General features: G+C 59.1%; 1 protein-coding gene across 10 annotated transcripts in view; it reads right to left on the reverse strand.

Moving 5' to 3' along the window:
- The window catches only part of AGBL2 (AGBL carboxypeptidase 2), a 31,522-nt gene that overhangs the window by 3,504 nt on the left and 12,284 nt on the right, over window positions 1-15,734 (reverse strand). For 4 of the 10 annotated variants that reach the window (XM_075928909.1, XM_075928907.1, XM_075928916.1 and 1 more), the window contains exons 8-17: window positions 14,319-15,098; window positions 10,002-10,161; window positions 8,824-8,950; window positions 6,331-6,431; window positions 4,582-4,712; window positions 3,942-4,005; window positions 3,174-3,293; window positions 2,732-2,827; window positions 2,049-2,187; window positions 639-732 (exon numbers count right to left, since the gene is read on the reverse strand). In XM_075928909.1, the coding sequence (XP_075785024.1) occupies window positions 639-732; window positions 2,049-2,187; window positions 2,732-2,827; window positions 3,174-3,293; window positions 3,942-4,005; window positions 4,582-4,712; window positions 6,331-6,431; window positions 8,824-8,950; window positions 10,002-10,161; window positions 14,319-15,098 (1,812 nt within the window). Of the gene's footprint in view, window positions 1-638; window positions 846-2,048; window positions 2,188-2,731; window positions 2,828-3,173; window positions 3,294-3,941; window positions 4,006-4,581; window positions 4,713-6,330; window positions 6,432-8,823; window positions 8,951-10,001; window positions 10,162-14,318; window positions 15,099-15,734 lie in introns of all 10 variants that reach the window. The other 6 variants (XM_075928913.1, XM_075928914.1, XM_075928917.1 and 3 more) reach the window with 3 other exon arrangements.

Genomic DNA, 15,734 nt, shown 5'->3' on the forward strand with positions numbered 1-15,734 from the left:
AGCAACCCCTGCTCTGGTTCTCAGTGCAGCTCCATGTGAGCAGGCAGCAGGATGGGGGAGGGGGAGAGACCCCCCTCCCAGGCCCCACCAGGGTACAGCCATGACTGGAGAGATCCCTCTCCCTTCCCCCGCCACACATCAGCTCCCACCCTGGCAGGACAGAGGCTCCTCTTGCACCCTTTGCCCCCGGGAGGGCCCCAGGGTGAGCCCATGTGGGACAAGGTCCCTGTGGCCACCTTGCAGCAGGGACGGGGCCTGGGGCACTGGGACAATTGTGGGGGGGCTGCTGAGTGTCACTGAACCGACCGTAGGCTCTGCACATGATGGAAACCACTTTGAGCTGGGGGTGCAGCAGCAGCCCTAGACCCAGCGCCCACGGATGGGGCCCGAATAACACCCTCCTTCAGTGGGGGGAGTATTTCACTGGAACAGCCCAGCTCTGCCACACATGGGGGGGATAGAATTTCCCTGGAACAGCCCAGATCTGTTGTGGGGGGGAGAGGCAGGTTTCCCTGGAATAGCCCAGCTCTGCGGGGGGAGGGGGGGCCTGGACCATGCCAGGTGCCTAGCCTGTCCCTTTGCCCTGAGAGCGCGGTAACCCCTGTGGCGCCAGCCCGCAGCCTGCTCTCCACCCTCACCTGTGTGCCGCGGGCCCTGGGGCTCTCCGTCCAGCGGGGCATGGAAGGGCGGGGGCTGCTCTCGGACGGGCGTTGTGCCGGCAGGTCGCGGGGGCTGCGGCGGGGGCAGCGTGGTGATTATCAGGGGCTGGGGCGGCCGGGCCCTCCATAGGCGCTCAGGCCAATGGCTGTGCTGGCGGCACAGTTTACTCTCCCATAGGCGCTCTTCTGGGAGCAGACAAACAGCGGGGGCAGAGGGTTTGAGCCCTGGGACACAGCCCAGTGCCGGGGAGCTGGGGCAGGCCTGCTCTGGCAGGGGTGAGCACCCATTCCTCCCTTTCCCTTCCCCGTACTCTTAGCAAGCCCCAACTGGCCTACAGAGCCCTTCATGAGGAGCTGCCCGGCCCCAAGGGCGGGTTCATGAGGGACCCTGCAGATGCTATGCCGCTGGGATGGGGGCACGTGCTTTGCAGCAGTGGGGGGCAGGCCAAGGGTCCTGAGGCTGGGGGTCACACTGGGCAGCCTGCAGGGGCTCAGAGTCTCTGACGTCTGCTGCTCCCCCAGCTCCCTGCTCCCTGTCAGCACTGCCCTCCTTAGAACCCCAGGGACGGGGTGGGGAGCTCAGAGACTAGCAAGAGACTCTGCCGCAGTCGAGAGGCGTGTCCCCCCCAGGTCTCCAGCCAAGCCACACACAGACCATAGACCAGCTTCATCCAGAGAAGCGGGTGGGCTCTGCTCCTGTGGGTAGGGGGCCTCGCAGCAAGCGGCTGAGGAAGGGGCCAGGCTTAGCTCTTACTCTCGGCAAAGAGAAGTGAGTTCCCGCCTACCCAGGCTCACCCACACCAGCCCCTTCTCGGGATCCAGGGCAGCTGGAGAAGAAACCAGAGCCCTGCCCAGTGTAGCTCGGCTGACCAAAGCCCCGCGTAAACACAGCTGTGGCAGGGCAGTGTCCATTGACGGAGCTGTGGTCGTTCGGGGCCGAGGCTGTCTACACACAGGGCCTACGCCGATATGGCCTCCGTTGTGTAGACACATTCTGGGCATTTAGGGTCAGGTCTCCAGCCAGCCTCTGGTGCCCTCCAAGCCATCGGGAGTTGGATCAGGCACTAAGCCCTTCGTAACTGGGCTGGACCGAGCGACCCTGGAGCGGAGGCAGCTCCATGTGCCATCCTCCTGCTCTCTGGGCTGGGGCTCCGCAGGGCAAGCCAGCGTTTGAAGAGGCTGGGGCGGTGGAGCTCTCCGTTCTGCAGCATTTATAGTTAAGGAGCAGGCTGAGCAACTCACTTCCAAATGGGCAGAGAAATCCGACCTGGGCCCCAGGACTAGCCTCCGGGCCTGCAGTTCCTTTGCTTCGTGGTGGGGTGACAAAACTGAGTGTATACTAGACACTTGGCAGCTGCTACGCTGTCATTACCCCCACCCTGTACGTACCCGCACAGACACACGCAGCCTTTCTACCACGCAACGTGGGCCAAGACCACTTTGTGCCTGGACCTGGGACCTCCTCCTGGCCGGCGTTGGGCTGTCTCCTCGGCAGATCGGAAACGAGGCCGGTTTCCAGGGTCCTGCCCTATGCGGGGAGACACGGACCCTTCAGCGTCTCCACGCGGCCTCCTGCCAAGGGCCTGCGTACCGGAGCCCCGTCACTGTTTGTAGCAAAGCCGATTGGGCCGTGCTAAGGGCCAGGTGTCCTGAGAGCTCAGGGCCAGTGCACAACCCAGGGGATTGAGACAAACCCGCAGGGAGAAGGGGAGAAGGAGCGAAAACAGAAATGTCCTGCTCCAGAGCTGGGCGCGTGAGGTGGTGGGCAGGGGAGAACAATTAGAAGTGTTGGTGTGTGCAGGTGTGTGTAGCACTCCCTGACCCAGAAAGTGTCTCATTGCGGCACCAGGCCTTTTCGACACCGCCCCCTGCCAGGGGTCACGGAGACAGAGCCTCCCCAGCTGGGGCTCCCCTCAAGCCGGCACCCCTCCTTGGTGTCAGACGCAGACCCTGCTGCAACCCCTGCAGTGGGGAGCTCAGCGCTGGGGCACCCAGTAGCCCCGGCTGTGCAGAGGGGCAAAGCAGGTGGTGCTGTTAGCAGTGGGCACGCTGGTGGGGGGGCTGCACTGCACCTGTTTGCCAGAGCTGTCCTCCGGGCACAGAGCCGCCGTGCTGACAGGCTGGCGGGTCCGGCAGCTGGGGCTCCCCGACCTTCTCTCCCCTGTCACCTGCAAGGAGCCCCGGAGGGGTGTTTGCAGAAGCAAGCAAAGGAGCCCTCTCCTCCCTCGGCCAGCCGCTGGCAGAGCAGGCACGAGCCAGGCCACACCCCCGGGGGAGGACGCGCACTGGGCCCACTGAGGGATCGGAAAGCCGATGTGGCCAGGGCGTGGGTCGCTCTGTGGCACGTGCGTGGGCAAGGTCCCTGTCTCCCGGCAGGGAGCTGAACCCAGAACCGCTCCCACAACACCCTTCAACCAGCCAGAGAGCCCCCGAGGCCGCCCCTCATGTCAGCCACCGCCACAGGGGACTCATCCCTTGGCAGGCCCCCGCCTCGCTCCGTGGCGTGTTCCTTACCGGGGCCTTGTCTTGGCCTGCCAGCCCCTGGTGCGAGCTGTACTTCTGGCGCAGCTCGTTCCTCTCCTTCCTCGTCCGCAGCCGCTTCTTCTTCTTCTTCTTCTTCTTCTTCTGCGGGACCTGGGGGGAGAGCCAAGCCCCGCGCTCAGGCCTGCTCCCCTAACACACCTCTGCCTGGCCCCAGCCCTCAACCGAGCCAAAGAAACACGGGCCGAAGCCCGGGGCCTGACCTGCTCCGGCCCATCCTGCTGCCCCAGGCCTGGAGCCTCGATGCCACACGCCCCTCTAGCGCTCACAGACTGCAGCAGACCCCAGCATTGCCTGCTGGATGCAGTCCCAGCCCCAGTCTTGCTCCCAGTGGGGCAATAGCTGGGACCGGCCCAGCCCTGGGAGCGAGGGAAGAGCCCAGCTGGGCACTGCAGCAGGTTTCTCGCTGTGGAGAACCAAGGATGAGCTGGGCAGCCCAAGTTCCTGGCAAATGGGGGAGCCCAGCCAGGCAACGCTGCCCTGCCATTTCACACCTCCGTATGCCAACCCCTTCCTTGAAAGCGTCACCCCATGAGCCTCCGGCCACCACGGGGCCCCGCCACAGCCTCCTGCCTAAGTGGCAGGTGGGCACGAAAGGGAGCCAGGCGCGGGCAGAATGGCTGCCCCACACGGAGCCTAGTGGCCTCATGTCTATGGGCTGGGATATGGGGCATCAGGTGGGGGGAGCTGCCCCTTGGTGCTGCCCACACTCAGTGTCTCCCGTGGCCACGTGGCTCTCACCTTCTCCGTCACATTGAGATGAGCAGGGAGGCCATCGGACTGGGAGCTGTTGGAGCCGCTGGTGCTGCGTCGGGCAGAGAGAGCCCCTTAGCTGTTTGCACAGGTTCTGACCAGCCTGCAGATGAGACAGCCTCCCCCAGCGGCCCTGGGCACCCCAGAGCCCCAGTCACCCCACACCTGGCTGGATTTATGGATGCCAAGTGGTGGAGACTCGCCGTGGCCCAGCCGGCTGCTCCAAAGTCATTCCCCTCCCTGCTAGACACAGCCCCTTGGCTCTCTGAACGTGTCCCTGCAGCGCCAGCTGTTGAGCCTCGCTCTGCCAGTGTCTGCTATACTCCGACCCCCAGGTCACCTCCTACCCTGAGCCAGGGGGCTCCAGCCGAGCTCAGGCTGCTTGGCAGGCCCCCAAGTGCTGGGCACAGCCAAGGCCCACGAGGGGCAGCTGTTGCTTGGGGGTTCCCTGAGGCTGGCCAGGAGCACGGGCCCACAGCTCTGGGGGTGTCTGGGCTCAGAGAGGAGGGGGCAGGTGCTGAGCAGGTTTCCTGGGGCAAACCAGGCTTGGGGCTCAGTCCTGCCCTGTGTACTCAGAGAGGGGTGTCCCCGGGGCAGAGCCCCTGAGCGGGTGACAGGGCGGCGGTACCTGGACTCCATGTCTGACAGGGAGAGGTCGCTCCAGGCGCCAGCTGAGTCCTGCTCGTGCCCCAGCTCCTGGAGCTTCCCATGGATTTGCTGCTGCAGCAGGTCCTGGAGCTCGGACAGACACTGCAGGAACTGAGGGTGGAGAGGCGAGAGCTGCCAGGGGCTTCCCGGGGCAGAGCGGGCCTGGAGTCTCTGCTCGGCCAGGCCCCCTCCCCCCGAGCGCAGCCAGGGCAAAGGGGGGAGCATGTAAGCCCCTTATGGGAGCTGCTGCCCAAGGAGACCCAGCGTCCCTGTGATGCAGAGCGATTCCAGAGCGTGCAGAGGAACCCAATGAGAACAGACACGTTAGGCTGCCACCTCTGCTCCTCTGCCTGCCTCCCCACCCGCCCACGCCCCGCTGTGCCCAAGGCTGCTATAACACTGCCCCCGCTGTGCCCACGGCTGGTATAGCACTGCCCCCCGCTGTGCCCACGGTTGCTATAGCACTGCCCCCGCTGTGCCCACGGCTGGTATAGCACTGCCCCCCGCTGTGCCCACGGCTGCTATAGCACTGCCCCCGCTGTGCCCACGGCTGCTATAGCACTGCCCCCCGCTGTGCCCACGGTTGGTATAGCACTGCCCCCCGCTGTGCCCACGGCTGGTATAGCACTGCCCCCGCTGTGCCCACGGCTGGTATAGCACTGCCCCCCGCTGTGCCCACGGCTGGTATAGCACTGCCCCCGCTGTGCCCACGGCTGGTATAGCACTGCCCCCCGCTGTGCCCACGGCTGGTATAACTGCCCCCCGCTGTGCCCACAGCTGGTATAACTGCCTCCCGCTGTGCCCACGGCTGGTATAACACTGCCCCCGCTGTGCCCACGGCTGGTATAACACTGCCCCCGCTGTGCCCACAGCTGGTATAACTGCCCCCCGCTGTGCCCACGGCTGGTATAACTGCCCCCCGCTGTGCCCACAGCTGGTATAACTGCCCCCCGCTGTGCCCACGGCTGGTATAACTGCCCCCCGCTGTGCCCACAGCTGGTATAACTGCCTCCCGCTGTGCCCACGGCTGGTATAACACTGCCCCCTACCTGCCTCCCCGCATCCCCAGGGTAGGTCCAAGTTTCTCCATGTGTCCTGCTGCCTGACAGTTCTCAATGTAACCCCACCGTGTGCTCTCCCATGCCCTGAGCACCTCCCCAGGCCTGCAGCACAGGCAGAGCCCACAGGCACGAGGCAGAGGCAGGGCTGGCAGCTCAGGGAGCTGAGGAGGGGTTGTGCGGCCCTAGTCCGCAGGATCCTAGTCTGCGTGACTGGCTGGAGAAGAGGCTGGGATGAGGGATAAAGCCCAGGGAGGAAAAGTGAGACCAGTGGGTGTAAATTCCCTGGTGCAGGACTTTCAACAGCCTTTCCCTCTGTGGGATCCAACCAGTCCTCACACCCACCCACACAGCCCCAGGGCTTCATTTGCAAGCGGTGCGGGCTCACCACGTTTTGATGCAGCAAGCCCAGAAGTGCAGGGCTCATCCCTGGCACAAATTAACCACCACTGTCCTGGCCCTACCCACCTCAGCCCCTGCCGCAGGACTGCGTGGAGCTAGGATGTGAACAGGTAACCCGGCAGCATATGAGCCCATGTGGGCTGGGGGCTGGCAGCCTCCCCCTCCTGTGGGACGGGAGCAGCTGGGCAAAAATAGCCCCTCACCCGCCCCCATTTAATTAGTTAACTGGTTACATGGGACTCTACGTCCCGACGTGGAGCGGATCTCACCTTGGAGCGGTCGGGGTCACAGAAATCCAGGAGCGTGTCGCAGACGTGATAGCCCAGAGATTTGAGGTCCTCCGAGGTGAAGTGGGAGTCGCTCTTCCTGCCTGAAGGAGGGGGAGAGGCACAGGCTGTGAGGGCTGGATTCACAGCACCCCCTTTCACCCTCGCACATTCTTGGGGTTTGCCCAGCAGAGGGCACATGGGACAGCACGACCCACCTTCCCCAGTCTGCTCAGCTGCCCTCCCTCCTATCCGGGCCCTGTGGCTCCACAGCTCTTCAGTCTCAGTGTAGCCCTGTGACACAGCAGGGATTTTCTGTGATGTTCTGTATGAATGCCGTGCGGGCCTCAGTTTCCCCCATGTGCTGCGTGGTTAAAGAGGGGGAGGGGCAAGGCTATGGCAAAGGTGTGGCAGGGGCCGGCTGGAACAGGTCATTGGAGAACCCAGAAAACAACAGCAAGGCCGATCACCAGGACATTTGGTATCTAGCAACTAGGGACCATGGATGGTCCCTTATGTGCTGGAACTAGGCAGGCCTGTACACAGGGCAGCTGCGAAGGGTGTGAACACCCCCCCCCCCCGTGGTCCTCCAAGTAAGTGTGAGGCTGGGGTGTCGCGGTGCCGCAGCCTCCCTCCCTCGTGCTCTGGCTGTCCAGGGGAACGCTGGGGCTGATCCCCCCCACTCCCACCAGGAGCAAGGCTGGGAGTGGACCACTGTGGTGGGGCGGGGCAGCCACTAGCTCCTCCCATAGCTTGTACCCTGCCCCCCCCCCCGAAATTCCTGCGTTCGGATCTGCTCGGGATGCAGAGGCGCTGTGGCATCCCCTGGCTGGAAGTGGTTTCCATTATATACAGGGTTTGCTCTCAGGCACCCCGCTTTACGAACTGTTCCAGCGCCCCTGGCTGGCCCACCCCCCCGCCAGCTGGGAACAAAGGGCGGAGGCGGGCCAGCCAGGGAGGTGGGACAGAGGAGCACAGAGGGGGAGCCAAGGGGCTCACACAGCGTGGCTGGGGGCTGGCTAACGAGACAGGACCAAGCGGTAACTGTCTATTCTCTGGGCTAACCAGCTTTCCACACTGTGTTCCACGTGGCGACTGACCCCGCTGCTTCCACAGCGCTGGCTGAGTCACGGGCCAGCTTTTGAAGTGAAGACGGACACAGCACGCTAAGGCCTGCCCCTCCTCTCCTCCCTCTCCTTGGTCATTGGTACAGAGCCCCACCGCCTGCTTGACCCCACCTCCTGCCCCCACTAACCTCCCTGTGTCCTGCCCCCACTGCTTCCCCTCCCAGTTCAAACACGTTGCTCCCCTAGCTCTTCCTTCTCAGCCCCATATCTGCATCCCACCTCCCCCCCCCCGGCCTTCCCCAATCTGCTCCCACCAATCTCAGGCTGAGCTGCACCCCATCCTCCATTTCCACAGCATCCCCCACCCCACCCCCTGCCCATCTTGCCCCGTGTGGCATTCTGCCCTCCCACTTCTCCCCCCACCTGTGGGGCTGCCCCTGACTCCCCTGCCTGTTGCAAGGCCGAGGGGCCTCCCCACAGTGCAGAGGGGGTTAATTGTCTTGGGAAGCACAGCTGACCCCCCTCATCCTCCCAGCAGGATGTAGTGGGGGGAAGGGCAGCTGGGAGGAAGCAGGCAGGGAAAGCAGGTAGAGCTCCGCATTTCCCTGCTAGGACCTGGTGCAGCAAGGTGGGCCTGGCTTCCCCCTCCTTGGGAAATGGCCAGGCACAAAGCAATAGGCCTGAGTCACCAACTGGTTCCTTGCTCAGCCCATGCTCCAGATTGCCTGCGGCCATTGCCTGTTTCAGTGCCCCAACCAGGGCGCCGGGACAGCCGGCGGTGGGCGGTTTGCCGGGGCCCGTAGGGGTGGGAAGTGCTCACTGGGCTGCTGCTGGACAGGCCACCCCGACAAATTGCCGACTGACCTGCCCAACTCCCCCATCTTGCCAGAAGGGGGTGCCTGGACCACGGGAGGGAGGAACCCTACACAGCTCCTGGGCCCCTCTGCCTCCCCGCGCTCCCTTTCTGCAGGGCTCCATCCCCATCCCTATGCTGGTGACTCACAAACTGCCCTCTGCACCGCGGAATGCCTGCCTGCAGCACTGCCGCCTCCCTGGCCTCCTTCATCCTCCTCGCAGGCTCCCCTGAGCTACAGCGCCTCCCTCTGGCCCTCTGCACTGCCCCTGCTCCGGTGCTGCTGGACAGCCCAGCTGTCAGGCCCAGGCCTACTCTCCAGCTCCCGCCTCCCCCGCGGCCCAGACTGCGCCCACACCCTGGGGGCAGGAGGAGGCAGCGTGCCCACGGGTTTGTGGAGCAACAGGCCCGGTGGGGTCCACGCACCAACTTGGAGGCTGGCACCAGCCCAGCGGCCCTGGTGGTGCCAACCCAGCTGAGCTCCCAGCGGGTGATCCATAGGGCAGGAAACAGCCTTAAACTCTTGTCTCTCGGCACCCCAGCTCCCTCCCGGCCCAGCAGTGGCGCTGCTCTTACCCAGAGTGGAGCCGCTGAAGGTAGACTCCATGGTGTAGCTGTTGGGGATACCCATCCTCCACATGACAATCCGTCCTGTCCCTTCTTTGCTCTTTTGCACCTTAAACTTACAGCTGTGGAAAGAAAACTGCAGCACCCCAGGGGGTCAGCGCGGGGTCGGGATTGCCCCCAACACCCCTCCCCCATCTGCAGGTCTCCCCATATCCCAGCCAGGGGCTCGTCCCCTCTCCTAGGCGGATGCTAGTCAGCTTCCTCTCTCCTTGCTCAGCGCCCTTCTGTTTCTTCTAATTCCTGCGCCCTCCGGCTGCCCGGCTGGAGCAGGCGGGGGAAGTGACTCCAGCGGTACCTGCCTGTCAGCCTGGCCACTTAGCTCAGCTTTGTCCCTCAGCTCATGCTTGGAGCTGGCTCCGCAGGTTTTGCTGAAACAATCCCAAAGGTGCCGCTCCAGACAGAGGCCTGCCAGGCCAAGCGCCCACCCCAACAGCTAACGCTTGGAAAAACGACCCCCAGCTGAAAGCCGGAGGTTGGCAGGGGGCTTGGGAACCTCAGGTTTGCCTGCACCCACCAACAGCTCACACAGAAATGCTGGGGGGGAGGGGCCTGGCTCTACAAAGCCCAGGGAGCTTGGCCCCTGCTGCCAATGGGGCTCGGCTCTCCCTGCTCGGAGCGGATTTCGTGTTGCAAAGACCAACTGTAAGGGTGGGAAATGCGAGTTCAGGTTGCCCGTGCCGCTTTCGCCCCACCCCCAGTGCCCAGTCAGTCCCTGGCTGTACATACAATGGTAATGGGGTGACCACGGCAGTCCTGGCCTTAGGTCCCTCCAGCCCCCTGCTCTGGGGCAGCCGCAGCCCACGTGCAGCTCTGCTATGCCCCAGAAGAGAGCAAACCCTCCCTGGCTTCATGGTGGGATTCCCCCCACCTCCTCCACAGCTGGCTCACTGGCTCAGAGAGACTGGGACTCAGCTGCAGAGATGCAGCCTCGCAGCCAGGACCCCACTCAGCCCGCAGGGGCCAATGAGGGGCTCCAAGAACAGAGACCATGCGTCTCCTCATAGGATCCTACGGCTGGAAGAGACCTCAGGGGGTCATCGAGGCCAGCCCCCTGCCCAAAGCAGGACCAACCCTTGGGCTTGGATGCTGGGGGGCCCCTTCCCTTCCTGGCACCCTCCCTCGCCCACCTTGTCAGGGGCGTTCTTGCTGAGCATGAGCGGGAAGACGCGCTCGTGGAGCCGCTGGGCAGGCGAGCTCTTGTTGTTGCAGCCGTACATGAAGACGTTGTTCTTGCGGCTGTGGCCGTGGAAGTCACAGTACAGCAGGACCTCCCGCTCCTCCAGGACTCTGCACGAGGGAGGAAACCCCCAGGCAGTCACACAGGTTTACAAATGAACAGGGTGGGATACAGCCCCTAGACTGGACTCCTACTTGCCTCCGGGGGAAACTAACACTCCATTCCTACCGCCACAGGGCTACATCTCTTTCGAGAGAGGAATGCAAATGAAGACAATCGAAACTGCACGTGAAGCCAGGATTTAAATATCTTGTGCTTCATTTGCATAATCGCGTTCTGGCGCTATTTCGAAATAGTGCTATTTTGAAAAAAGAAACGCAGTCTAGACGCAGTTATTTTGAAAGCAAACCCTTCTCTCAAAATAACCCTTATTCCTCATACAATGAGGTTTACCAGTCATTTCGAGAGGACGGTTTTCTCTCGAAATAACCGCGTCTTAACAGCGTCTGTTATTTCTAAATAGTGCTATTTTGAAATAGCGCCATAACACGAATATGCAAATGAAGTGCGGGATATTTAAATCCTGGCTTCATTTACAATTTCGAATGTCTTCAGTTGCATCCCTCTCTCGAAAGAGGGTGCAAGTGTAGACATAGCTGGAGTGACTCTTCCCAGGCCTGGGCTCTGCCCAGAGACGGATTATTCTGGCAGACATTGTACACAGCCAGTTTTGAGCTGCGAAGACGCAGGGAGGGAGAGCCCTGCTTCAGGAGTCAGAGTGTGTCTACACTGCAGTTAGAAACCAGCTCCCTCGGGCGGACAGGGCATGGGCTAAGGAGCTGTTCAGTGCAGCATGACATTACATATAGTGCATACTAATGAATCTCAAGCAGAGACTTACATTGATTAACAGTTGCAAACTACCTGCCCAAACTACTGCAGAAGCAGCTACCTTGAAGTAGTAGCCTCTTGCTAGTCTTTACACTGGATAAGAAACATTAATCCTGTTCTAGTGCCATCTTTCATCCTTAGCCTAATCATGCATTTCAGATTAGAAATACTAGACATTTAAAGCTAATCAACTAACAATCAACGCCTGCTTTCTCTCTGTTCAAAGCGTTTGTGAGAGCAAGGTCAATTCAGGAAGCACTCGCTAAAGTTACAAAGAGGTGAAATAAATATATTAGCAAAGGTGTGATACTTGTATGGGGGCTTTTAACAAAACTGGACGAATGGGTGCAAAATGGAACATGACACCGGACTGTAAATTCAGGCTTAAAGGACATTTTAGCAGTTATCAATGGGTAATGCAAAAATGAAGTGGCACTCTTTGCGAAACCTCAGTGTCACTGAGGAGAGGAGGAGAGAAACTTAGAGGTTAGAGGAGACTCTGGGAAATACAACAATTAATAATAATGCCTAGTTTTTATCCAACACTTTTCGTCAGACGATCTCAAAGCACTTGGCAAACCAGGTCAGTCTCATTATTCCTCTTTTACCTATGGGAAAACTGAGGCACAGAGAGGAGACATGGCTAACCAGAGGCAGAGCCAAGAATAGACCCTGCTGGTCACCTGAGTCCCAGACCAACGCTTTAGCCACTAGGCAGCACTCTCTTTCTAAAAAATAGAAATTGGTTTTAAGTAGGAATAAGGGATCTTCCAGAAAAGGGTTTATTTTCTGCAAGATCCCTGTCCTGACTGGCGCTTTTTACCAGCAAAGCCCCGAGCCGGAAAAAAGCGGCAGCCATGTTCATGCAAATGCCGCAGGGAAAATTTAAATCCACGGGGCATTTGCAATTCCGACTGGTCTCATTAGCATCCCTTTTCCAGAAAAGGGTGCCAATGTAGACACAGCCAAAGTGTTTTACCAAGGGGTGGGATGTCAGGATCATTAGCCCCATTTTACAGAGGGAGCAACTGAGGCATAGAGCGAGGACATGACTTACCCAGGGATAGTCAACAGGCTAGTGAGAGAACCGGGGTTAGAACCCACTCCAGTGCTCTACCACTAGGCCACACTGCCTCTCATCAGGGGTCATCTCTTTCCTTTGCTATGCTGTGGTGGTTTGACCCAGGCCAGAAAGGGCTAACTGACCCATTCACAGAGAATGGTTGTGGGGTTTGTGTGGTTACATATGTATTGTTAGAGGTTGCCATTGTAACCCTAAGTTCCTGCCTAAGGATGTATTACTGACAGGGAGATTAAATAGGAGGTTCATTCACAGACACTTCACTGTCACTGCTGTCAAGAGGCTGGCAGTACCCACCCTGGGATATATTCAAACTCTCGGATCCTTTCATGTCAGAGCTGCTTAATCTTCATCGGGGAAGTTCGAGTTGCAAGACTGAGATCCAGTCCTGTCTGGATCACCTGATCCTGGACTGTAATTTAGGGACTAATTCTGAAAGAACTTTTTGCACCTCTAAAGTTCACTCTGAAACTCACCATCTCTACTGTGAAACTGACCTGAGAACTATATTCAGGTCTGTATGCATAATGATCTTTTAACTACTTCTCTCGCTCTCTTCTTTTTTAATACATTTTAGTTTAGTTAATAAGAATTGCCTATAAGCATGTGTTTGGGCAAACTCTGAAGCATTCATGAACCTGGTGAGTCATGCGTCCCATTCTTTGGGATCAGCAGAACTTTTTTTATGACAAACAAGATTTTCAGTAGCCCCCATTGTATTTGACGTGGCTGTCTGTGTGGGAGTCCAATGCTGGGTTGCTTTAAAACAAGGCTGGGGAACCATTTTTGGGTTGGCACCCTCTCACCCACAGAAACATCAGTCAGGGGCTGCACACAAGTGAAAAGAAAAAAAAAATACAAACCAAAAAAAACCACCCGTCACTGATGTGACCCCTGACGGAAAAGGAGAAAGACACTCCAGCATTCCCCTCACACACTAGAGCAGTGTTTCTTAAATTGTGTTCCGTGGCAGTCGGAGGTGTGCCACGGAGAACAACAGAGTTCAAAATGGCTGCCCTTAAAAGGGCAGGCAAACTTTTTTTTTTTTTGCTCTGTAAACCCCCCCCCCCCGACCCATCCCCCCCCCCCAACAAAAAATCCTTGGAGTTCCTCATAAAAAAATTGTTTGGTGTTGTTTGGTCTTAAAAAGTGTAAGAAACACTGCACTAGAGCCATGGGGGGCCCAGCCTAGTAGATTTTGCACGCTCCTGCCCTGCAATAGGACAGTAGGGGTGCTGGAGTGCCAGTGTGGGCTCTCCAATGCTGGTGGGGGCCCTGAGCCTTGGGGGCTGGATCTAGGCAAGCCAGGGGCTGCATCCAGTCCCCAGGCCTGAGGTTCCCCAACCCTGCTTTACAGGAACTGTGGTTTGGCTTCTGGGTAACTGGTAAGATCAGGGCTGGTCCTAACCAATTGGTGGCCCCGAGTGACCATCCGGCTCGCCCGTAGGGTTGCCAGATGGTTAAAAAAAATATACCTGACGAAAATTTGTCAAGCAAAGGAAAAAAAAAAAAAGTGATGGAGAATAACCAGGAAACCCGGGGGGAGGGTTCAGGAGGGCAGGCAAAATGTGGTCGTGGCCTACCCTTAAGACCAGTTCTATCGGTGGCCCCTTGAAAATGGCGGCCTTGGGCAACCACCTGGCTCACCTGCCCCTAGGACTGGCTCTGGGTAAGGCATTGTGAAAGCTGTTTTATTGCTGGCTGGGTGAATCGATGTCTAAGAAATAACCACCAGTTTGGGAGATCGTCTGCCCCATTCTTTGCAGTTTGGTCCTAACTGGGCAATCTCAGGGCATGTCTCCACTAGGAAATTATTCTGAACTAACTAAATCCAACTTAAGAACTCCTGATTGTACAAAATTGAAATAGCGTGTCCCCACTACAGGGAAGCCTTGAAATCAGACTGAGGCAGGCTCCGTGAATGTGGATGCACTACCTCGACTTAGAGCCCCAGGAAGCAGTGGGCAGTAATTAGTTCCAATTACTCTGGGGAGTCATTATTTTGAAATAGTGTGGATGCTCTGGTGCCGCTAACACTATTTCAAAATAACCATTTCAAAACAAGCGTTATTCCCCAGGAAAAGCAGGAGTGCAGATTTCGCAATAAGCGGCCCGTTATTTCGAACTAATGGGCTTGGTGGTGTGGACGCTCCACTTATAAATTCAACCCAAGGGGAGTTATTTTGAAATAACGTCCTCATGTAGACCAGGGCTCAGTGTAGGCACTGGTCAGAGGTGGCGTAGCTGCTCCCCGCTACCCGCTGAGGCCAATGAGCGCAGCGCCCTGCAGCTCACCTCTGGATCATGCTCCGGGTGTGCCAGATGCAGGGGAAGGACTCCTTCAGGATGGTCTGATAGTTGCGGTTGAGATCTCTGCCGGCCAGCGAGCAGCGGTAGTTCCCCACGATCACCCCGTCTGGATTGAGCATGGGCACCACCTTGAAGATGAAGAGCTCGCGGAGGAGCTGAGCATCGGGAGAGTCGCTCAGGATGAAGTCCAGGAAGCCCCTCATCACCCACGAGCCGTTGGTCTCCCCGGGGTGCACCCTGGCGCTCAGCACCACAGCCCTCTTGGCGGCCATGGCGGCGGGGTTGCGGGATGGGCTAGTGATGGTGAGGAGGTAGACGGTGTTGCCGGCGAGGCTGCTACACAGGACGCGCAGCTTGCAGTACTGTGAGCGGACCGGGTCGCTGGTCAGCGCCAGCAGGTAGCGCTGCAGGTCCGAGAAGGTGTAGGGGTAAAAGTGGGCAAAGTAGCAGGTGTCGTGGTCGTGGGGGAAGCGCGCTGTCCACGTCAGGCAGTACAAGGCCTGGCCCTCCTCGGAGCTGCACCGGAAATACCGGATGTTGCTCCCCTCTCTCCGCCAGCCCACCCCGTGCTCCTGCGCGTCCCGCTCCGAGTACAGGAGTGGCTTCATCCCCATGCTGTACAGGCTCTTGGGCTTCATCAGGTTGACAATGGAGAAGCGGTAGGTGACGTCGCTCCTGGTGTTCCTGACCTGGAAGTAGAACCACTGGGTGTGCTTGCTGGTGTACAGGTCCGTGCGCAGCGTCAGCTCGTACTCGTACGGGCCTCTGCAAGGAGCAAAGAGAAACTCTGAGACACCCGGAGCAGCTTCTGCCTGCGGAGCGCAGGAAAGGCCACAGATAGGCCTGCTCTGTGCACATCAGCTGCCAGCTAGTGGGCTCGTCTGGAGTGGCTCTAGATACTTGGACTCCAGCTGGATTCCCTAGTTAGGCCAGTGGGGCAGTGAAAACAGTGTCATAATTATACGCTATTACACTCAATTTCAGGGAGTTGCCCGGCCCTGCTTGCAGGCGAGGGGAAGCTGTAGGGAAGTGTGCAGACTGGCAGTCAGCAGAGATCCAGCCTGCAGCAAGGAAGAGGGAGGGAGCAGCCTGCTTGGTCTCTCTCTGCTTTTGGGTGTTAACATTCTGCGTTCTAGCAATAAAGTCACGTCATGTCGCAACCCGCCAGCACGAGGACAGAGGTTTCTCTCCAACTTTTCTTTGTGTAGGCCGTAGATCCCCCTCCAGTGCGCAGGTCTGTGCGGGGAATAGGCCTTTGTTCCGTTACATGCAATGACATGCCAAAAGCCTCGTTAAAAGGATGATCTTTAAATGGCAAGTCCGGCAATAGGCCATTAGGAAATACCAGCTTCACCTGTGCCCGGCAATCCGACGCCTGTCCCTGGGGGAGTCCGCAGCATG

Source organism: Pelodiscus sinensis, chromosome 4, assembly GCF_049634645.1.
Source record: "Pelodiscus sinensis isolate JC-2024 chromosome 4, ASM4963464v1, whole genome shotgun sequence".
NCBI lineage: Eukaryota > Metazoa > Chordata > Testudines > Trionychidae > Pelodiscus > Pelodiscus sinensis.